This window comes from Lepus europaeus, chromosome 17, assembly GCF_033115175.1.
Source record: "Lepus europaeus isolate LE1 chromosome 17, mLepTim1.pri, whole genome shotgun sequence".
NCBI classification, from domain to species: Eukaryota; Metazoa; Chordata; class Mammalia; order Lagomorpha; family Leporidae; genus Lepus; species Lepus europaeus.
The window spans coordinates 76566659-76589726 of NC_084843.1; the positions used below are offsets into that span (position 1 = coordinate 76566659).

The 23068-nt window shown below is 58.1% G+C and overlaps 2 protein-coding genes across 2 annotated transcripts in view; one reads left to right on the forward strand and one right to left on the reverse strand.

Annotated features, from left to right (window-relative positions):
- The window catches only part of BMPR1A (bone morphogenetic protein receptor type 1A), a 132796-nt gene extending 130618 nt beyond the window's left edge, over positions 1-2178 (forward strand). The window contains exon 13 of the mRNA XM_062213869.1: positions 9-2178. Coding sequence (XP_062069853.1) covers positions 9-134 — 126 coding nt within the window. The 3' untranslated portion in view covers positions 135-2178. The remainder of the gene's footprint in view (positions 1-8) is intronic.
- A 4586-nt stretch (positions 2179-6764) lies between these two features.
- MMRN2 (multimerin 2) lies at positions 6765-22442 on the reverse strand. The gene is made up of 7 exons (XM_062214339.1): positions 22288-22442; positions 12310-12438; positions 12121-12227; positions 11950-12030; positions 11595-11774; positions 9700-11466; positions 6765-7870 (listed from the first exon to the last, which is right to left on the reverse strand). The coding sequence occupies exons 1-7, from the start codon at positions 22440-22442 to the stop codon at positions 7488-7490; spliced, it is 2802 nt and encodes a 933-aa protein (XP_062070323.1). The 3' UTR covers positions 6765-7487.
- Positions 22443-23068: the final 626 nt, after the last annotated feature.

Consider the following 23068-nt stretch of genomic DNA (forward strand, 5'->3'; position numbering starts at 1 on the left):
GCTTCCAGTGCCTGCGGGCCGTGCTGAAGCTGATGTCAGAGTGCTGGGCCCACAACCCAGCCTCCAGACTCACGGCGCTGCGGATCAAGAAGACGCTGGCCAAGATGGTGGAGTCGCAGGACGTGAAGATCTGAGCGCCGGGCTGCAGGTGCCGCCCCCGCCCCCGGGCTCGCCAGGGCCAGTGTGGGAGGAGGACTCGAACCTGGCTCGCAGCCGCCCTCACTGCACCTTCCCGGGCTGCTAGCGTCAGACCCTCCCGTATCCCAGAAGCCGGGAACTCGTAGACACTTGGTTTCTATACGAACAGCTGTGTTTTAAATGTGGTATTTGATGCCTTTTTTTATTGGGTTTCTATGAACTGCATAGACTTCAATCCTGATGAGTAGGGCTCCAGTCAGACTCTGGGTGCTGAGCTGCCTGGTCAGCAGGTGGTGCTTTCTGTGAAAGCCTCCGGAAGATAGAGTTCAGCAGAGATGGAGAAGCACACGCTTGCCTTCTACCCGAGGACGTTCCATCTGTGCGCTCCGCTTGCCTTTGCAGAGTGGCCCCGAGGGGGCGCCTGGCCTGCCTCCGTCACCGCGTGCGTGTGCACGCCACCCCGCCCTGGGAGCTGGAAGACAATGACGGGCGAGTGCACAGGAAGGTGCTGGTGGCTGCTGGTTTTGTGCTTTAAAAATGCGATTTCTGACCGAGAGTCCCCTTCTTTAAAAGCCTCTCCCACCCGTGTTTCTTCTTAATGTCAAAGTCGGTGTCAAGGCCAAAAGAAGTCTAAAGTGCCCGTGAATCTGGACTGTTTTCCTGCTACCACCTTTTTTTTTGAGGGGGGGAGTATTTTGTTGGGAAGAGCACCCTCCCCAGAGCTGGAGCCTCCAGTGCCATAAGCCGCGTCGCCTAGAAAGCACCTGCTGTGCGTTTGCCCGCGGTGCCAGCGCCGCTGACTGCCTTCTGTGTTCCTCGTCCTCAGTGACTTTTAAAAGGGAAGTTATTTATATTTTGTGTATAATGTGCTTTACTTGCAAAGCCCCTGCTCCCTGACAGCCTGCGGGGGTCACATGTGTCCGTGTATTAGCAGCCAGCTCACGGGGCCCACAGCCCACCCCCCAGGGGAGACGCTGGGGAGAGCGGGACTGTGGGGGAGTGTTCAGAATGATCGCGGCCACGGCAGGGCTCCCCATGCCAGGCCCTGTCAGCTCCGGGCAAAAATTTTTCCACTAAGATCACAATATTCCTTTATGAGAAGATTCTCTTGATTAGAAATGTTGTCTCAGAGCTGATGGAAATCCATGCGCAACTGTTAATTAAGTGTGTTGTAGGCAACCAGATGGTTTGTGTTTTCTGCGCCCTGCTGTGTGCAGACACTAGAGAGTCGGGAGAGGCTCAGCACCTGGTCAGCGCCCGTGAGCAGGCGGTGCACCTGTCACTCAGTAAAATGGCGCCAGTTTCCTAGATGCTTTCCCGCCTCCAGGAACGGTGCAGGTCCTGCAGCTTGCTACCACGTAACGCCTCCAGATAGCCACCTCCTGCTCAGAACACACAGCTCATGGGCACATCCCGTGAGACCGACATAGCATCCACGCGGGGATATCACACACGGTCAGAAAGGCTTAAATTAAACACAGGCATCACAGCTCATGTCCTTCCGTGTCGTTGGAAGCTAAAACACACACGTGGAGTGTCTACACAAATTCGAAGCTTGCCTTATCCGTCTGGATTGTTTAGTAAGTTGCGTCTCACATAATCAGAATCGGAAGTGTTTATTAAGATAAGTAAATTTGCATATTGGCAGTACCAAATAACTTGCCTTTTTGCCTTTTCAGAATGTTTCCCCATCTATATATCCAGAAATATATTTTCATCGAGATTGCCACATAACGTTTTTGAACCCTGGTTAACCTTGGTTAACCTTGGTTTGTGTGTGACTTGATAAACTAAAAATCTTGGTCATCTTAGGATAGGAAATTTATACCGAAAGGCAAATTTCATTCTTAGAAATGCTAAAATGGTATGTGAAGCAAAAAATTGCAGTGTATGAGGTCACGATGATGATGTTTTTAATTAGTTTAGACTGGTGACAGTGATACTGAGAATTAACCTGAAAAAACTTGTTCAACAAAAACATTTCCTAGGATATATGATCTTCTTCAAAAAGCAAATGCTGCCAGATTTGGAATCCTGAAATCTTAAAAAAAAAAAAAAAAAAGTTGCATGAAATGTAACCATTTTCTTCTCTCCTTCTCACTCTTACTCTTAAATTTGAAGTTTAGCTACTAAGTGAAGTAATTACTCTGTCAGCCAGTAATGGGAAGCCTTGTGTGTGTGGTACCACTGTTGATATTTTATGAGACCCTGAAAGTTTAGAATTCAGCATTCATAAATGTCTGGCTTCAGCCAGCCGTACCTTTTAAATAACATAAACACAAAAGCAAAAGCCTAAAGGACCTGAATATGAACAGCAGAAGTGAGTTCTCCTTATGCTGTGGCAAGTCTGGGATTAAAGGCTCACCGAGACTCGCTTCCCTCTGTCCCGCAGCTCTCCCTGTGCTCGCTCACTGAACAAGTCTCTGAAGTACAGCGTTTTCATCAGCTTTTCCTGTTGCCCTCCCAGGGCTCAGGGGTGTTCATAAACTCAGAAAGTGACCTTCACCTGTGGTTTCTGAAAAATCGCGTTTCCCTCGAATGTGCCAGATATTTTCCCTATTCACTCCTCACAAATACTCAGTACCTCGTTTTTCGGATGCTTTATTTAGAACACAAATGCAGTACAGTTTTTAAAGAATCGTGCATCTCGAGGTGGTCCAGGATTAAATTTGATACTGAAGAATAATTTATTCCAAACAGATTTTTATATATTAAAACATTTCTTGACATATATTTTGTTTTGAATTGTTTCTAAATATCTTGAAAGAATTTCAACCGCAGAAATACTGTGTGCATTTTTGTTAAAGAATCGTGGCCCTTGGACTGTTTAAAAGTGGCAGCATTGGAGAAGAGCTTGGTCAGAGGCAAAGGTCGCCTCCCCGCCCCGTGCTGTGGCGAGAGCCGCGCTGGGACCCAGCCGAGGGCAGCAGCAGGGGCCACCGTCCCCCATCGTCCCTCAGGAAGGCGTGTGAACGCAGCTCCCGCGAAGGGTGAACTATCGCCGTAACATTAGCTTGTGCTCTGTACTCTGCTTTTCCGTGGAATTATTTAATCCTCTTAGTGACCTCTGTCCTTTGCATTTAAAAACTGAACTGCAGTATATATTGTATAAAGTGAACATATCCTTACAGCCTCATTAGGGAGAGTGTACATAGATGTTGAAAGAAGGGCAAAGACAAGCAGTTTTATTATGCAATTGCAAACACCAAAACCAAGAGACTCGTCTTTGATATGTAACACACTAAATGTATTTTGTACAGCATCTGGCCTGAAAGGTGCCTTATTAAGTTTACCATTAATTGCTTTGTTCTATATACAGATTATGTCCAATGTATCATTTTTAAGTAAATAACCTTATTTTAGTATACTTAGTGATGTGTTTGTGGTACTGTGCTGGTTCCGTTTTGTGTATCAGAAGCCGCTGGTGAGGTTGCCTAACAGAGAAGTTAGTGCCCCACGTGTGCTTCGGCCACCAGGACCCTGGCGCCGAGCGGGAGTAGGGGGTGACCACGCACACCAGCCTGGGGTACATGCAGAAGTTACACACTTACTGTGGTGAAAGGAATTTTCCTTTAAAACACAAAACACTGCTTTCTGATGGTAAAAGTAGGCACTCATGGCAGAAATTTGGGACGGTAGAAGCAGAAATCCCTCTAAGTTACATTGCAGACATCAGCGCCACATTTGAATCTTTATCTTCAGTCTTTATTAAGCTGGTTTTTTTGTTTTTTACACAAAAGATCCCAGTGTGCCATTAAATACTCATTGAGGACATTTTTTAGTGGCTGCAAATGTTCCACCAAGTAGGTGGAATCATTTATTTCTATGACTACTTGGGTTATTTTCATTGTTTTGGAAAATAGAACCAATGTATTGACCACACTTGCACATAAGTCTCAGATGGTGTTCCTACAACCAGCACTGGTGAATGTGAACTTTTCAAAGCTGCTGTATTTAGGGTGGGGAGAACCAGACTGCGGTTCCTGGTGCATGCTGTCTGTTGCACCTGCTGTGCCTCACCACCTGGCCAGGGGCCGCCTTCTGGCCTTTACTTAGAGCAGTGGCTCAGTGCCCTGGCCAGGCGCTGCTCCTGCGGCCCCGCGAAGGAAGCCTCAGCCCACCTTGCCTGAGCTCGCAGTGACATCCTGACCCTCACTGCCCACAGAGGCCGGCCACCTGCCCGGGCTGGTGTCTCCGTGTGTGTGGTCACCCCAGCAGTGCTTGCTTGAAAGAGTTACAGAGAGGCGAGAGAAGAGTCTTCCCTCCACTGGTTCACTCCTCAGGAGCCTGGAGCCAGGAGCTTCTTCCAGGTCTCCCATGTTGGGTGCAGGGGCCCAAGGACATGGGCCATCCTCCACTGCATTCCCAGGCCATAGCAGAGAGCCGGATCGGAAGTGGAGCAGCGGGACACGAACCGGCGTCCATGTGGGATGCCGGCACTGCAGACGGTGGCTTTACTGCTACGCCACAGCGCCGGCCCCCTGGCGGCAGGAGGGATGCTTCCTCAGGGCGCTGAACACGTTGTCAGCAGACACCGGCAATGGTTGGTAGCTCTCAAGAGAAATGCGTGTTGGGTGGGTGGGAGCTCACCCAGAAGGCTTGTGGGAGTGTCCACTTAGTGTTAATGGAAGGTGGTTTTCCATACTAGCAGCTTACATTCTAACGCTATGTGACAGGGAACACGTGGGTTTCCTGGGCTTACCAAATACTCTCCTTCCATCTCTAAAGACACTGACCCCCAAACTGGAGCAACAGCTGGTACTCAGTTTTCCCTCCCAGCACCATCGCACTCGGGAGACTGTTTCCAAGGATGCTTTGCCACGAGTTCTGTTAATAGTGCAGACAGAACCAGACCAGGCTAGTCCTCGCTGTTCCCATCAGCCCCAACACTAGCTGGTCCCCAAGTCTGTTCACTTGGAGAGGTCCCTTTGCAGCTGCCAGTGCCCCCGCCATCTCTGCCACGAGTGAGTTAGCAGTCCTTTGACCTGGGGGGGCATGGTCCCCTGATGTCACTGGCACTGCTGGGGACATGGGAGCTCATTACTGTAAGCTCTGGGTGCAGGGTAAGGGTGGGAATGAATGAGTCCCTCAGAGGCTGGGCGTCGAGGGCAGGAGAGTTCATTCAAGTGCAAAGGCACATACAAAAACTCCACGGAGGGGGGAGAGGACCAGCAGTGTGGCATAGTGTGTAAGGATGCTGCCTGTAGCGGCGGCATCCCATACGGGCACCAATTCATATCCCAGCTGCTCCACTTCCGATGCAGCTCCCTGCTAATGCACCTGGGAAAGCGGTGGGAGATGGCCCAAGTGCTTGGGCCCCTGCCACCCACATGGGAGACCTGGAAGAAGCTCCTGGCCCTAGTCCTGGCTTCGTTCTGACCCAACACTGGCCATTGCGGCTTTCTGGGGAGTGAACCAGCCGATGGAAGACGTCTCTCTCACGCTCTCACTCTCTCGGTAGCTCTTTCAAATAAGTAATCTTAAAAAAAAAAAAAAAAGCTCTGCTTGAGATATCCACATCCCATAATCACGGTGCCTGGGCCCCAGTCCCAGCTCCACCTCCAATCCAGTTTCCTGCTAATGGAGATCGGAGAGACGGAAGTGGCGGATCTGGTTCTTGGGTCCCTGCACCCCCATGAGAGCCCCGGATTAAGTCCCCATCTTCAGCCTGGCCCAGCCCCAGCCCCAGCCCCAGCCCCAGCCCCAGCCCCAGCTCTAGTGGGTATCTGAGGAGTGAACCAGTGGATGGAAGATTTCTGTGTCTTTGTCTCTGCCTTCAAATAAGTGAAAAAAAAATTCAGACATTTAAGGCAGAAGCAGGGACTAGGGCTGAAAATTTCACCCATGAGCGCCCTTTGAGGTGGGCTTACTCTCTGGTTTCAGTGGGGGGTGTGTGGTCCACTAACTGCTCCAGTGACAATTTGCAGGTCCCTGGACTTGTCCAGTAGCCTTCACCCCTGGGTGCTCCATGTGTGCTCAGATCATGAAACCCAAGGTGGTCCTAGATCCCCTAGGCCCCTACCTCCACCTCACTGCTCGTGTCTCAGACTTCACGCAAGGACCCCACGTACTATCAGTACCTACAAGTCCTTAGGGGTCACTTATATTGGAGAAATTTTCAGGCTGGGGAAAGAAGTTGGGCTTTTTGGTTTGAACCTTCAAAGTAGATTTCAGGGTGGGCGTTTGGTGCGTTGGGTTAAGCACCCCATGCTGGAGTGTCTGATTCCAGACCCAGCTGCTCTGCTTCTGAACCAGCTACCTGCCGATGAGCCTGGGAAAGCTCCCGACACCCACATGGGAGACCATGATGGAGCTCCTGGCTTCAGCCTGGCACAGCCCTGGCCTTTCCAGGCCAAATTCAACACCCCTCCAAGCCAGGAGCTTCCTCCGGGTCTCCCACCCGGGTGTAGGGGCTCAAGCACTTGGGCCATCCTCCACTGCTTTCCCAGGCCACAGCAGAGAGCTGGATCGGAAGAGGAGCAGCTGGGGCTAGAACCAACACCCATATGGGATGCCGGCGCTTCAGGCAGCAGCTTTACCCACTATGCCACAGCGCTGGCCCCTTCCACCTGCTTTACCAAGTAGTTTTGCTCCCCGAAAGAAATTGAGACAGCTTTGGAGAGGCATCGCTTTATTCCAGGGCAGTCAATACCGATTGGACATCCCGGTCTCCCCGCACTGCCTCGCTCAGCTCCCATCCTGGGTGGAGACGCTACCAAGGGTGAGGTTGCCGCTCAGGCAGCTGTGTGAGGACAGCAGGTGGACGCCACGCCCGTGGGAGCGAGGCAAGGTCCACCTGAATGTGGCAGATAAATAGGAGATGTGCCTGAGCCTGAAACCGAAGGACAGCTACTCATGTCAGTGCCCTGGGGGCTCGCTGGGACCAGGCCGCCGAGACAAGCCTAATGCCTATGCAGTGCCCGGAGGCCGGCTTCCAATATCGGCCCAAGTGCCACCTGCCTTGAAAACGCTCCCAGAGGAAGGAGTGACTTCCTAGTGCATAATTGGGCGATGGGGACACGGGAGCTGGGCCCAGAAGATTCCAACCACAGGAGCAGCCCACCCCCAGGGGAGCTGTGGAGTGCAGGGTGTGGCAGGAACCTCCAAGCCCTGTGTTCCTGAGAGGTTGCGCCCGGGCGCTGCACTGTGCTGCGGCTCTTACCCCAAAGAGGCGGCCCAGGCCTCCCTGCCACGCGGAAACACCCAGGGCGCAGGGCGCAGGGCGCGGCTCCATGCGGCAGGCTGCTGGGGCAGGGCTGGACTCGCTGCCGGGTCTTCACCCTGCCCGAGCCTCAGGCCCCGCGGATGGCCGAGTCCAAGGTGGCTGATGAGCCCTGTGCCCTGGGGGTTCAGGTCCTGAACAGTAGGAAGCCCCCGAAGGTGGTGCTGGGCGGGCTGCTCTTGGTGATGGAGCCCTGGGTCAGCTCGAACCACACCCTGTCCCCCCTCTGCAGCTCCAGCATAGCAAGGGTGGTGGCCACGCTCGCACCCCTCTGCCTGGTGACGCAGACCGGGGTCCGATGGCGACCGCCGAGCACCAGCTGCCCGGTGCCCAGCCCGGGCCCAAATTCAACGCTCACTGCAAACAGGTAGACGCCAGGCTCCGGGGCGAGGAAGTAACCGTGCTCAGGGAAGTAGCCGCCGCCGACGTTGATGGACGTGGAGTTAAACTTCACCGTGTGCAGGTCAGTGGTCCCCTCGGAAAAGCTGGCGTAGAAAGCCACCGGGAAGCCTGAAACAGGAGGACAGTGCTCAGCGACCCCAAAAACCGCCCCCGAGACCAGGCCGGGGGTCGCGAGCTGACCTCCGGGAGGAGCACCCTCAGGTTCTCCCTAATGGGGGAAAAATGCCAGGCTGTTGTACACTGTAGCTTAGCGTTTGGGGGGGCCGGTGTTGTGGCACAGAGTGTTACGCCGCAGCCCGCAGGGCCAGCATCCCATATGAATGCCGGTTCCAGTCCTGGCCACTCTGCTTTTGATCCAGATTCCTGGGATCCGACTGTGAAGTTGACCTTGGCACCCACAAAGACATGTTCCCCGTGGGTCCCCTCTCCATGCCCTCCCTGCGGGGTGAGACAAAAATCTTGCTTTTCTCTGGTTCTGGAAGATTTCGGGAGGTTAGTTCGCTTCGTGTGCAATCGCACCCTAAGACCCGCGCTAGCTCTGCAGTTTCCCCCTAGAGCCCAGCAGGAGGCGCGCTCGCCCAGCTGGAAACAGGTCGGCCTGCAGCGCCCCCTGCCGGCGCTCCGTCTTCCCTCTACCCGGTCCCCGGCTGCGCTGCAGATGAGCCCAACCAGCCCGTGCAGGCTCCACGCGCGCTTCCCGAAAAAGGTGGAAAGGTTCTGCAGACTTCGAGCGCGCTTCCCCGCGGCACGCCCCCACAGCCCTACAGTTATCCTGCGAGACACGCAAGAGGACTTTTTTTTTTAAGGACACAAATATTTTGAAAGAGCAAAATAGTACAGTAATAAAGATACCCTAAACCGTTGGGCAGAGTCTGCAAGTCACGGGCACACGGAGGCCTTGCAGAGATCCAGGAGTTAGTGCAGGTGGCACAGCCTCAGCCCTGTGGATGCTGGGGGAGGGGGGTTAGGGGTCCCTGGAAAACACCCAGTTGGCCATCCTGGGAGGTGGGAGTGACACCCCCACTTCCCAGAGCAATGAAGGGAGACACGCCCTGCTGCAGCCTGTGTCCTGCTCCGCACTGCCTCCTGGCCTGTTTGGACATTTGGAGGTTGAGTGGGGGCAGTGCAGGCTGGGGCAGCCAGGCCCTGGACCCCCCCACCCCCACCCCGTGCCAGGTGCACCAGGGTGCAGGTGGCCAACTTGGCAGCCTCGTCCTCTGCCCAGCGTCTCTGGCAGAGCCACTGGAGACAGAGCCTGGTGCCCTCCTTCCCCAAGGCACCTTCAAGGAGGGAGGTGGGAAGGGCAGCTAATGAGTGCTTAGCTCCAGACCCAGCTGCTGGGCCTGGGTCCCCAGCAGTGAGGCCGGGAGCAGCCCTCAGTGATGCTGGGGACCACTGGCCTAGGTTTGGGGCACCCCTGTGCTTCAGGCGTCTGTCACGTCCCAGGGAGGGGGGAGGGAGGTGCTAAGGCATGCATGGCTGCACTGCTGCGATGACTCACGGTGGCCAAGGTGGAAAAGGACACTGCAGGGGACCTGCTCGGACCAGGGAGCCGGGGCCTTTCCCTGCATTGGTCCCTGGTGAGGCACTGCCATGGCCGGTGATGCCAGCCCTCCCCGCACACTCCCAGTGCACAGGGCTGAGGGGCTGGGATGCAGGGACTGGGGGAGCAGCCCTGAGGGGGAGCCATGGCGTCTACCACTGCAGCTGGGACAGAGGCGGCTGTGCCGGTGCAGGGGCTCTGGCGTGAAGGCTTGGTCCTTGTGACTCCCACCCCTCCCCCACTCCCATACTTAAGGTGACTTTAGAAGCCCATAGCCCTGAAAACACGGTGGGGGAGTAAACCCCCAGGAGTGGTGAGCAGGGCCTTGCTGGCCCCTTAGCAGCAGGAGAGCTGCTGCAGGCAGAGGGGCCCTGTGCGCAGCCCGGGAACTCACCTGCCTCCCAGAGGCGGCCCAGACCCCTTTGCTGCGTCCCGGGGACGCCTGCTTCCACCGCGGGCTCCGCGTGCTTCTTGTCTCTCTTCCGGGACCCGTCCAGGCCTTTCTGGTGCTTCTTCCCTTTCCTGCTCATAAAGGCTTGCAGCCTGCCCAGGTCTATGCTGACATTGGTGGCCGCCAGCTCTTGGAAGTTCCCAAAGAGGCCGTGGAAGAGCTGCTGGTGCTGCTCCAAGTCGCGCTGGGTGGCAGAGAGCACACTGCGCAGGCCCTGCAGGGAGCCGTTGAAGGCGGCGGCCCAGGGGGCTTCGCAGCAACGTCCCAGGTGCTTCACGGCGGCCGTCAGGCCCTCGAGCTGGTCCAGGGCCCCCGTGCCCGCCTCTTCCCAGCCCGCATCCCGTCTGGGCTCCAGGTGCCTCGCGCCGTCGTCAGCGGCCTGCTCCAGGGCGGCCACGCGCGCAGCCAGCTCGTGCCAGCCGAGCGCCTGATCGTGCAGCCCGCTGGCCGCGTCCTGCAGGCCGGCGCGGATGTGCTCGTAGCGCAGGGGCAGCGGGTCGGGCTCCTCCTCGGTCAGCCTCTCCAGCGTGTCCTCCCCGAAGAGGGCGGTCAGCACGGCCTCGTGGCGCAGCGCGTCCTGCAGCAGCGAGGTGAAGGCGCCGTGCAGCCGCTGCACCTCGGCGCGCATCTCGCCCGCGGCCGCCTGCAGCGCGCCCACCTGGCCGTGCACCGCCTGCAGCTGGCTCCGGAGCCGCGCCCGCTCGGCGCGCGCCTGCTCACCCTCCACTCGGCGCGCGTCCACGGCCAGCGACACGGCGTCCAGGGTGCTGCTCAGGGCTTGCAGGGAGGAGTTGTCCAGCCGGCGCTGCTCGTCCAGGGTCACCTGGGTGTCCTCCAGGGCGTGCGTGGTGGCCTTTTGGCCCTTTTGAACGACATCCAGGTCGAAGTAGAGCTTCTGGCAGTTGCAGTCCTTAACGTACTTCAAGAGGTCGGCGTGGCCGCCCTGCAGCTGCTGCAGGGTGAGGTTGACCTCCAGCAGCTGCCGCTCCACATCCTCCTTGTTCTCCTCCATGATCAGCGACTTCTCCATCAGGATGATCCGCAGCTCCCGCAGCGCCGTGTGGTTCACCTGCAGCTCCTGCATCTGCCGCTCCACCTCGCTGATCTGATCGAAGCTCTCGTCCGACTCAGAGTACAGCTCCTTGATCTCGTTCGCGTGCTGGGCCAGCGTGGCCTTCATGTCCGCCAGGGTGCTCTGTGCTTCCTGGTCCCTGAGGCCCATGGCCACGTGCAGCTCTGACAGGTTCCTCTGCAGCTGGCCCAGCCTGGCGTGCAGGCTGTCTGGCTCCGGCTTTGCAGCCGCCACCAGGCTGCCGTTGGTGCCCGGCGACTCCTGAGCCTTGTGCAGTCGCTTCAGCTTGGCGTCCACATCGGCCTGGACCTCGGAGAGGGAGTGACGCAGGGAAAGGAGCTGGGCGTGCAGGCGCGTCTCCACCTCCTGCTGCAGCTGGTCCACTCTCTGGGCGTTGGCCTGTGCCTTGGCTTCAAACTTGGCACTGAGCTCCTGGAAGTCCGTGCTGGCCACGGTGCCCTCCTGGACTCTCCTGATGGCCTGGCGGTTGGCCTCCACGTCCAGAGACAGGTTCCTCACGGCCTGGGAGAGGCTCTGCAGGCTGTCATTGAAACCCATCCAGATGGAGCTGAGGTGTCCACGCAGGAAGGCGTCCACGTGGGGCAGCAGCACTTGCTCCAAGGACCTGCCGGGAAACCCTGCGAGGGACACATTTTTACAGGCGAGCGCCACAGCAGAGACACTACAGGAGCCTCTGTGGCCTGGGCTGTCCTCTCCCCTCCCAGCCCCCTGCCAGGTCACCTGCCAGGCTGTCCCTGCCACTCACCCAGCTCTGTCTGGTTTGCCTCCATCCTCGCAGCTGTGAGCTGATCGGCCGGGGCCTTCCCCAGTCCTGGGGGTTTGCTTGGCAGTGGGTGACCGTCACTCTGGAACTTTCCCAGCAGGTGCTCCCGCTGACTCTGCTGCTCCTCCGCCTCCATCTCATCGACCTTGGCAGCTGGGTGACCTGAGTATGCATGAGACATGCGTGTGGCTAACGCGCCAGGCCTGGGCAGACCCTGAAGTCCAGTCCAGAGGAGATGCGGGGGGCCAGCAGCAGGAGAGGCAGCTGTCCTGTCTCCGCCCATCCTACCAGGACTCCGCCCACGCGCCCCTCTGCCATGCTCAGCACACCAACGCACCATGCTCCAAGCTGTTTGGCCAGTCCCAGGGCTCCTGGTGGCCGCCGCCTGGCTCTGCAGGTTCTGGGGTTGCGGTGGGATCTGTAGAAGGAAGCATCAGATGTGGACCTTGGAGTTGGAGGAGCTGTGTGAGCTCAGAGGTCAAGGGCAGTGGGCTGCGGGGAGTGCTACCGTAGTGCTGGCAGTCGGGGCCCCCGAAGCCCGGGCAGCACCTCCAGGCCACGGACATCAGCACCTTCTGCTTGACCTGGTACACCGGCTTCTGGGCCACGCGGTACCTGGGGAACAGGGCCAGCTCAGCGACTCCAGGTCACCACTCTCCACCCCCAACCCCCGCCCCAGGACCCCCAGTAAACTCACATGACTCTGACTCTCTGGCAGTCCGCGGCCCCCTCTGGACATGGCTGCTGGGAGTGCACGACGAATTTCTCTGTTTTGCAAGCAGCTACAAAGGTGACCAACTTGGACTTCTGGTAGGGGCACCAGTTCCTGGAAAATGAGCCAGAAAAGAGGGCCACTGAGCCGGGCCCTAGCCTCCCTAAGACCCCCGCTGGAAACCAACGGGAGGGGCTGGCACGGTGGCACAGTGGATTAAACCACTTCCGGGAGCACCAGCATCCCATTGGGCTCCGGTTCGAGTCCCGGATGCTCCACTTTCAATCCAGCTCCCTGCTAATGCGCCTGGGAAGGCAGCAGAGGGTGGCCCAAGTCCTTGGGCCCCTTTATCCATGTGAGAGACCCGGATGAAGCTCCTGGCTCCTGGCTTCAGCCTGGCCTAGCTGGCTGATGTGGCCATTTGAGGATGGAAGATCTCTCTCTGTCTGTCTCCCTCTACTCTGTAACTGAAGAAGAAATTGACAGGAGCTGCTGGTGCGCCCTGCCCCTGCCTCCTGGCCCACCCAGTGCTGGGACCCTGAGAAGGGAGAATTCTGCGTTACCCACCCCTGGGCTCCAGGGCCACCCACAGACCCCAGCTGGCGAGGAAGTCACCTGCTCTGCCGCCTTCCCCAAGCCTAGGTTAACACAGGAAAGTCAGGTGCAGAGCCAGGGGGCCTGGCACTATGTCTCCTGGTGCCAGGGAGGCAGCCTGGTACCCCTGGGGTAGGAGAGTCCTGGGCTCTGCCTCTTTGCACCTCTAGCTGTGAGGACTTGAGTGAGGCACAGTGTGTGTGTGTGTGTCTATGGTGGTGGTGGGGATGCCACTGCACTGAGTGACTGGAGCAGCCCAAGCGCCCAACTTCTGACAGTGCTCCATGCATGCTGCCCCAGGCCCCTGGCAGCCTGCCCAGCTGGTGCACCTGGCTTTGCCTGCGGCCCTCCCATGCCTCAGCAAGGCCCCTGCTCCCTGGCCAGCCCCATTAGGGCTATTATGGACTTTGAAGCAGCCAGTGCCAGGGAACCGAGGCAGCTGGGCAGAGCGGCCTCCTCTAGTGTCCTGCAAGGGTCACCCCTGGGGTTAGGGGTCACCGCTGGGGTAAGGGTCACCCCTGGGCAGTAGCCTCTCCATCTTCACCCTTCACCTGCAGATGCTGTGGGTGACGCAGCCTCTGCTCATGCCCCGTGGCTGGCTCCATGGGGGGCCAGTGGGTGGGGTCTGGCTCTTCCCTGGCAGTCAGCTGCAGTAGACAGTGGCCTCCACGTTCAGCTCAGCACCCTCTCAGAGTGGCCAGCGTGGAGGTGCAGGCAAGCACGCATGCTGAGACCCCCTAGACGCGGTCCAGAGGAAGTGAGAACTGGGCTGTGTCCTAGACTCAGCGAAGCAGGAGGAGCTATGCAGGTGGCTACAGAGGGGAGGCGGGGGGGGGGGGGAGAGGATGTGGGCGCCCAGGGTGTCCCTGAGGGCGTGGGAAGTCATGGAGGTGACACGAGAGTCACCAGGCTCCTGGGTACAGAAAGGACTGGCAGGGGGCAGATAGCGGTGGTGACAGGGTTCTAGGGGGAGATGATGGATACGGGAGAAGTGGCCATAGTAGGAGATGTGAGGAGGAGATGAGGTTGCTGTCAGGGCTGGGGTTTTGTCCTCTGGAGCCTTCACGCACCATCGGGGAGGGCAGTGAGAATACCTCCAGTGTGAGTGTGGCCCGCCCGGCGCCTTTGCGCTTGGCCACTCTTGGCAGGTACGTCCCCACCTTGCCAGCCCCAGGGAGGTGGGGGAGGCCGGCGGCCGGTGCCAGCAGCGCTCCACCCACAGAAGCAGCCCAGCCAGAGCGCCTGCAGCACGCACCTGGGCCACTGGCAGCATGCACACTGCAGCCTTTCCCCACCCCCGCCACCAACCTGCGCCTCCACTCCCTCTTAAGTCAGCCATGGTCACCCCTGAGAAGAGCCAAGAGCGAGGCCCCAGCAGGCAGACAGAGAGCGAGTGACCTCAGGGTCGCCCACACTGCGGGGGCCCAGGGTGTCCCCATGACCCGCACTCTGTTCCCAGCCTGAGAAGTCGCCACCTCCCAGAAACAAGAACAGGAAGCTGTAAAAAGAGGGAGCAGGGAACATTCAGAGAACAGAACGAACTCTTGGGGGCGGGCGTTTGGTGAAGACGTTTGCATCAGCGTCAGTGAAGCGAGGTGCCTGGCTTCAGTTCTTGCTCTGGCTGTTGGCTCCAGCTTCCTGCTCTTGTACACCCTGGGAGGCAACAGGCAATGGTGCAAGGAGCTGGGTTCCTGCCGCCCCCGTGGGAGACCTGGATGGAGTTCCCGGCTGCTGGCTTTGGCCTGGCCCCAGAAATTTTTTTTTAAAGTTTTATTTTTATTTATTTGAAAGGCAGAGTTACAGAGGCAGGGAGAGAGAGAGAGAGAGAGAGAGAGAGAGAGAGAGAGGTCTTCCATCCGCCGGTTAACTCCCCAAATGACCGCAATGTCTAGAGCGAGCTGATCCAAAGCCAGGAGCCAGGAGCTTCTTCCCAGTCTCCCACACTGGTGCAGGGGCCTGAGGACCTGGGCCATCCTCCACTGCTTTCCCAGGCCATAGCAGAGAGCTGGATTGGAAGTGGAGCAGCTGGGACTCGAACCATTGCCCATATGGGATGCTGGCACTGCAGATGGTGGCTCTACCCACTACGCCACAGCTCTGGCCCCCAAGATAGAAATTTAAGAGCAATGTTAGAGGGTAAAGTCAAAGAAATTCCCCTGAAAGAAGAGCAAACAGAGCAGGAAGTTGGCAGAGAAAACACAAGAAAAACAGAGGAAATGCAATGTCCAAATAACAGGAGTTCCAGAGCCTAGGAAGGAAACCGTCAACAAACAAATACACGCCACATGCCAGAAGGGGAGGACCGGCATCTCCAGGTACACAGGGCCTGCCCGCGACCCGCAGTCCGATAAAAACCTTGAAGGAAGTCACGTGACCAAGGCACGCTCAGGCTCTGTGAACCAAGAGGGCCCTTCACACTGGCAGAGGAAAACCCGGACACACACACACACACGCACACACATGCACACGGGCACACACCCACATACACACACACGCATACGCGCACACCTCTCAATAGAAAAGAGAACTGGGTTCAGCATTCCCAAGGCAAAGGATCTGCCCTGCCTGACCATCTCGATGGGTGAGGAGTGCGGGAGACGCTCAGAGAACTTCCCTCCCATGGAGCCTCTCCAGGGGCGGTGCCTGTGGGCGCTGGAATCCTGCCAACACGTCGGAACTATCCCGTGGGCTTGGGACAGAAGTCTCTGGGCCCCGTGTTAGTGGGTTCCACAAGCTTAAGATTAAGGCCTGAGCATCAGCAAGGGGCAGCCATCCGGGCCGTCCTGTGCTGCAGGAATTGCCCCCACTAAAACCGGGGAAAGCCAAGAACGGGGAAATGCAGACACTCCAACCAAAGGCGGCGTGAAGCGAGCCCCGGACAATGCTGGTTGAGGTGCAGAGGGCCCCCGTCCACACTGGATGACCCTCGGGAGCCCTGGGGGCGGAAGCACCTCCAAGAAGACTCAGCGGGCTGCACACCTGGCGTGCATGAGCGTCGCGGGAGATGTGGACAACTGGCTGGCAGTTTGGAATTGCATTAGTCACAAAGACAAAGAAAAGTAACTGGAAGAGGAAGGCAAGGCCTGGCTGGCATTGTGACACGGCTGCTTGTGATGCCAGCATCCCGTATCGGAACACCTGTTCAAGTCCTGGCTACTCTGCTTCCAATCCAGCTTCCTGCTGGTGTGCTGGGAAGGCAGTGGAGGACGGTCCAAGTGCTTGAGTCCCTGCCACGCACGTGGGAGACCTGGATGGAGTTGCAGGGGCCTGGCTTTGGCCGGGCCCAACCCTGGCTGTTGTGGACACTTGGGGAGTAAAGCAGTAGGTGGAAGGTTTCTCTCTCTGTCTTCCTCTGTGTCTTTCAAATACATAAATGAATGAATGACTCTTTAAAAAATTAAATTCATGGAGCTATTCACACACACACACAAATAAGACAGAAGACTTTTTTTTTTACTCCATAGAAAGCCAAAATTGTGCAGAGGATAAAGATTCATGGGGCGGGGGGAGCGCTTAGGACACCTGCGTCCCATCTCAGAGTGTCTGGGATCGAGTCCTGCCTTTGTTTCCAACCCAGACTCTTGCTACTGTGCACCCTAGAGGCAGCACTTGATGGCTCAAGTTCTTGGTCATTGCCGCCCATGCAGGAGTCCTGGATGGAGCTCCAGGCTCCTGGCTTTGGCCTGGCCCAGCTCCAGCTGCTGGGAGCATTAGAGGAGTGAATCATCAAATGAAGGACTTCCCCTCCACACCCATCTTCCTCTAAAGATTTGTTTATTTATTTGAACGAATTAGAGAGAGAGAGAGAGAGGAGAGATGGAGAGAGGTCTTCCATCTGCCGGTTCACTCACCAAATGGTTGCAACAGCAAGGGCTGGGCCAGGCTGAAGCTAGGAGCCAGGAGCTTCTTCCAGGTCTCCCACGTGAGTGCCAGGGCCCAAACACTTGGGCCATCTGCTGCTTTCCCAGGTGCATTCGCAGGGAGCTGGATCAGAAATGGAGCAGCTGGGACTCAAGCAGTGTCTATAATGGGATGTGGCGCTGGCTTAACCTGCTGAGCCACAACACTGGCCTCTCTCTCTCTCTCTCTTTGATTTTCAAGTAAATCAGAAGTGGATGGGGCCAGCGCTGTGGCATAGCAGGTAAAGCCACCACCTGCAGTGCTGGCATCCCATATGGGCACTGGTTCAAGTCCCAGCTGCTCCACTTCCCATCCAGCTCTCTGCTATGGCCTGGAGAAACAGTGGAAGATGGCCCAAGTCCTTGTGCCCCTGCACCTACGTGGGAGACCCAAAAGAAGCTCCTGGCTCCTGGCTTTGGATGGGCACAGTTCTGGTCATTGCGGCCATTTGGGGAGTGAACCAGTGGGTAGAAGACTTCTCTTTCTCTCTCTCTGCCTTCGCCTCTCTGTAACTCTGCCTTTCAAATGAATAAATAGATCTTAAGAAGAAAAATAGTGGAGCAGCCAGGACTTGAACCTGCACCCACAGGGGATGCCGGCATCGCAGGCAGTGGCTTTGCATACCACATGCTGTGACACCAGCCCCATTGATAAAGTTTTATCAGAACACAGCCAGGCTCAAAGATGCTTTGGTGGCATAGTTTGGTAGATGAGACAGAGCACCGGGGCCCTAGACATCTGGCTTCTTACTCTGCTTCCTGCTAATGCAGACCCTGGGAGGCAGCAGTGATGGCTCGAGGAGCTGAGTCCCTGCCACCCATGTGGGAGACCCAGGTAAGAGTTCTTAGCCCCCAGCTTTGGTTCAGCCCAGGCCTGGCTGATGGGAGCTTCCGGGGAGTGAATCAATGGACAGAGAGCGTTCTGTGTCTTTCGAATCAGAATTCTTAAAAACATGTTTCAAATTGTGTGTCTGGCCTTGTGTTAAACATTTATTTTCTCTCCCTTTAGAGAGAAGGTTTGCTGATGTCCTGGTTACACGGTCAGCTGGTCTGCCAAGTGTGTGGGCACAATCAGAGCTCCAGCTCCCTCCAGGCCTCAGAGGGTTGGCTCCCAACTCTGTTGCTGATTCTCTGAATTCTCCATACCTCCGAATACTGTGCTCACATGGCTGCTTCCGGGGGCAGCACTGTCCATGAGTCAGCCCTCATTCCTACCCTATCCCACAGCCCCATGGGGAATGTACACATATCCATCCTTCTCCCATAGCATCATTTTTAATATTTCCATTCAAATGGCTGTGTATGTTACTATCCCTGCTAATGGCCTGGGAAAGCAGCAGCAGATGGCCAAGTGCTTGGGCCCCTGCACCCACATGCGAGACTCGGGAGAAGCTCCTGGCATCGGCCTGGCTCAGCCTTGGCCATTGCAGCCATCTAGGGAGTGAACCAGCAGATGGAAGACCTCTGTCTCTCTGTCTCTCCCTCCTTATCTCTCTTTGTAACTCTGCCTTTCAATAAATAATAAATCTTAAAAAAAAAATTCTATTAACAAAAACTGGTCAGTGTCCAAGCTTGGCTCACTTGCCAGACTTTCTGAGCCCTGCCTGTGGGTATAACTGATAAAAATGAGACTAAAAATAAGTAAAATCCTCTCCCTGTGGATGAGAAAATGGAGGTGATGAGACGAGGAGGAGGAGTTGTCTTCTGACCACCAAGACCCACGCTAAAGATAGGGAGACACTGGTACAGGGTCTGATAACCCAGTGGGCACCCAGGCCAGAAGGGGCTGTGAGCCCCAGGGACTACCGAGTGGTGCCAAGGGGACACCCAGAGGTCAGGACGGGGGAGCACTGTTCACTCACGCTCAAACTGCAGACTGTGGAACCAGAGCTCAAGAACTCTGCGTGTGACACCTGCTTGCACAGATGCCCGGGCCTGGGCCCCATGGAAGCTTCTGGAACATGGGCTCAGCCCTAGGGAGAAGTGGGTGTTGGTGAGGGAGGGGAACTTTTCCCCAAGTGTGTCTGGCAGCATCTGAGACAGCTGGCTGCTGCTGGGCTGAGTGGGTGGGGTCCCAGAGCACCTGACAATGCACAGGGCAGGCCCTGCACCTGCACCACAAGGCATCGGCCTGGGCGGATGTCAGCAGTGGTGAAGCTGAGGAGCACTGTGAACACGCTGAGGGCCCTGGGGGCCTGTGCCTGCCTGGGAGCGTAGGGCTCAGGCCAGCAGTGACTGGGACTTTCCATCTCCAGTTCCTGGAGCGGGAAACCACTGCCCACCTTTCCTGCCCTGGAACTTTCTCTTCTGACCTGCTCGGGCCCCAGGCTCCCGCAGGGCCAGTCCCACTGCCCACGCTCTGCCCGCCCTGCGGCCACCCTCTTGGCACACACAGTGCAGGCTGCTGGCCCGGAGGCCCTGGGAACATTCCTGCCCTTTGCTTTGGTTTCCTCCAGCTCTTGGCAGCTCCTTGCTGGCCTCGGCGCCTGTGACCCTGGCCCGACTGCTGAAGCACTCATTGTTCGCACAGCCCCTCTGCCCCTGGCCATCTGCTGCTCTGCACCCTCCATGGGAGAGCCCTCTGGGCACCCTCATTTCCCAGGGGTCCCCCGAGTGGCAGGTGCTGGCCAAGAGCGAGGGAGCTGCTCCCTGTTCTGCTGTGAGCCTGCTCTCTGCCCCAACCTGCGGCTCCAGCCGTGGAAGAGCTTGCAGACAGCTTTGCCGCAGATGGGCTGGGCTCTCCTCCCCTCCCCCTTTCTGGACGGCAATGACCTTCCCCCAGTCCTGGAAACGTGGAGAAGCTGTGCCCCGGGATGTGCAGGTGGGTGTGGGGAAGGGAGAGAGAGCCTCACGCAGGCAAGGGGCTGGGCAGAACCTCCTGCATAATGCATGGGATGCTGCGGCTGCCAGAGCACTTATGAGCTGCTCCCCCACTCCTGCCTCCTCCCCCCACCCCCAGGCTTCCTGGGGATGGAGGGCGTGTTCTCAGCAGCCTCGATTTCCAAGGCCTTGAGTCCAGCCATTAGCGTGATATCCCAGGGGACAAACTTGGCACGGCTTTGTCGTCCCTGAGCCAGAACGGGGCATTGGCAGAGAAGCCTCAGGCTGCCCAGAGCTGAGGCTCCCTGAGCATGGGCCTGGGGGCCTTGGCACCAGGCAGGGGGTGCGGGGGTAGGAGGGGGGCTCCTCCCTGTTCTTGCTGGGGTCCTGTGCCCTGGGAGCAGCAGGTGCAGCGTGGCCCAGTGACCACCTGGGCTCCACCCTGCTCCTGTGTGAGCTCCAGCAACTGTGCTGAACTCCCCTGGGCTTCAAGCTCCCAGCTGCAAAACCCTGACCGCCCAGGGCCTGCTGTGGCAGAACAGAGACAATAAGCCCCAGCCATTCTCGCTCACTGCCCAAAAGACAGATGAACACCGGGATTTATCCCTTGCCCTTGGATCGCAATTGGGTCTCACACCCTATTGCCTTTACACCCCACCCACCCTGCATTCTTTCCTAGGTTCCAGAGGCCTCGCGTGCCCCCCAGCCCTCCTGAGATATAAAAAGGCCCGGCCCCTGGGGTCAGGGCTTTCTGCCATGAGTCCCATCAATGTGCACACCGGCAGTCGGTCACCCACCTCTGTGCATTTATCTTCTCTGAGTAAATTGGGTCTGGCTGGAGAGCCGGACACTGCCTCCTCTCTGTTCTGTGCCTCTTTTCCTAACACTGCTGCGGGCACCCCTCCCGTGCACGGCTGCCAGACTTGCAAGCAGCCGGGCACAGGGCAGAGGAAGCCTGGGTCTGCAGATCAGCAGCTGTGGGTGGCAGCTCTGAGCCACCGCTTCGGAGCTCGGGGACCCTGGCTGACGTGCCCAGAGGCCACGTGGGAGATGAGGCTCCGTGTCCGGGCTCCCCAGGGTCCTGCAGCAGACTGAGTCTCCCAGGGCAGCAAGTTCTGGGTCACAGGAGCTCTGGTCCCCAACAGCCTGCCCCAGCCAGGGGCCTGGAAGGAGCTGCTTCCTCGTGGAGTCCTAAGGCTCCCATTGATGGCTCCCTGTGCCCAGCCCTGAGGGGGTCCCCAGGGACCCAGGAAGCAGCTAATCAGGTCCCTCCTTCCCCCTCTGCCCCTGGGATCCAACCATTCTGGGACAGAGGGCACTGAGCAGCCAGTTGCCTGATTTGTCTTTCCCTGGGTCTGAGTCCAGGGCCCGTCCTGGCTCAGGCTTCAAGGCAGGGGTGATGGGTGGAGGCCTGGGCCTGGCAGTGGGGGAGGGGGCTCAGGCCTCTCCTGCTGCCGGGGGCTGCCAGAGCTGGGTTTCCCCTCCTCGGTGTCAGCAGTACGGGAAGCCGTCAGCCCAGGAAGCAGCAGCACTTCCTTCCTTTCCCAACAGCTCCTCCGGACGCCTCGGCTCCTGGGCCCCTTGGCCGGTGGGGGTCTGCACTTCCGGGAGGGTGGGAAGTCCGGACTTGGGACACCTGGGAGTGCCCGGGGCCAGGTGCACTGCACACCCTCCAGGCCCTGAGCAGAACTGGAGCTGGAGGCAAGATTTGACACGCGCTTTCTCACTCTCAGCCCTATCCTTCTCACCTGCAGGCACCGGAAGCTGTCCCCAGGGCCACTTTCATGCCTGCAGATGGGATATGCATGGTGGGTGTGATGTGGCCTCTCCTCCTCTCCCAAGTCAAATGGCCAGGGGAGAGGACACTGTGGGGTGCAGGTTGGGAGCATCTGGGGCGTTGAGCCTGTTCCCGCTCTCCCTGGCTGTGTGACTTGGGCAGCTGCTCAGCCTCTCTGTGCCTCTGGCTTCTTCTAAGTGGTACCAGCTGCTCCATCCTGGAGTGATTGGAGATGAGGCTCAGACCCTAGGGCGGGGGACCACCCAGAGGCCCAACACCATATCGGCAGGAGGGTCCCTGGCCCTGGACAAACAGAGCACTGGAGAGCAGCATCCTGGGTGCAGCCTCAACCTGCCCATTTCCAGGGGGGCCCCAGTCTCTGGGTGCTGCTGTCTCTCCTCTGTGCTCTGCAGTGCAGGGAGTCCTGTCTGCTCACAGGCTGGCAGTCAGGGCCAGGCTCCCTGGGCGTGCACATCAAAATCCCACTCCAGGACCTCTGGGCTAAGCGGGGAAGCCTGGCTGGGGTTCAGCTTTCCTAATGGATTTTGCTAGACGGGCAGAAGTCACAGCCAGCTGGAAAAGTCCAGAGCTATCGTCTCCTGGAGGCCCATGCTGGGTGGGCAACAGGAGATGCTGACCCCACCCCGGCTGAGCTGCAGGCCCCCTGCCCTTGCCATGGGCCAGGCAGGGGACACCCTGTAATGACAGGGTGTAATGACCAGACTCCCAGTGCCCCTTGGAGGCTCCTGCTCAGCATCACAGCGGGCACAGAAGATAGACAGTATTAGCCCATTTCACAGATGGGTAGCTAAGGTCCAGGGAGGATCTGCTGTGGCTGAGCAGGGTCTCTGCCTGAGCTCAGACCCTCCTTACCGTCGGACAGGGTCCTGGTCGGTGTCTTCAGCCGTTGTCCGCGGTGGCCTGGGACCCCATGGATCGGAGAAACTGGTGCTGGGGACCTGGGCCCAGGCCCCAAGCAGCGCCCAGCCCAGGGGTCCCCCAAGGCTGAGGAGCAGCGTCAGAATCATCCTCTCGGTGTGAGGCAGGCTTGTTCTGGGCTCCACGAAGGCTCAGCCTCAGCTACTGACTCCAGAAACTGCCAGTGACGTCATCTTCAAGTTGACTGTCAGAGGCAAAGCAAACACGGAACAACAAAGAGAGGAAGTGGCCTGGGCCGGCCCACCCGGTGAGCGCCGTCCGGCGGCCCCAGAGCTCCTGGCCTGGCCCTGACACGGGCTGTTCCTGTGCCCCAGGAGACTTGGCTCAGGGACACTGGGGGAGGGTGGGGGGAGCGGGAGGGGGACACACAGGGGATGGCCCTGGCCAACGTATTCCCAGGGGGAACCAGTGCCCTGGGAGTCAGCAGAGGCTCATAACCTCAAGGTGGGGCTGCAGGAAGCAGCCGGTCAGGCTCGGGGGTCCCGCTGCCACCCACGCCGCTGGCCAGGAAGTGGCAAGCACGTTGCGCCTCCTCAGCACCTTGTCCGTCCGTGGGGCTGTGGGAGCCAGTGTGGGTTGGAGGTGGGACTCACAGAAGCAAAGGGGCTATCTTGGGGTTCACTAGCACGCAGCCCAAGGCCGGGGCACAGGGGAGCCCTGTGGGTACCCAGCCGCAGCTGCTCCAGCTCATTAACCCAGAGGGGCCGGGGCAGAG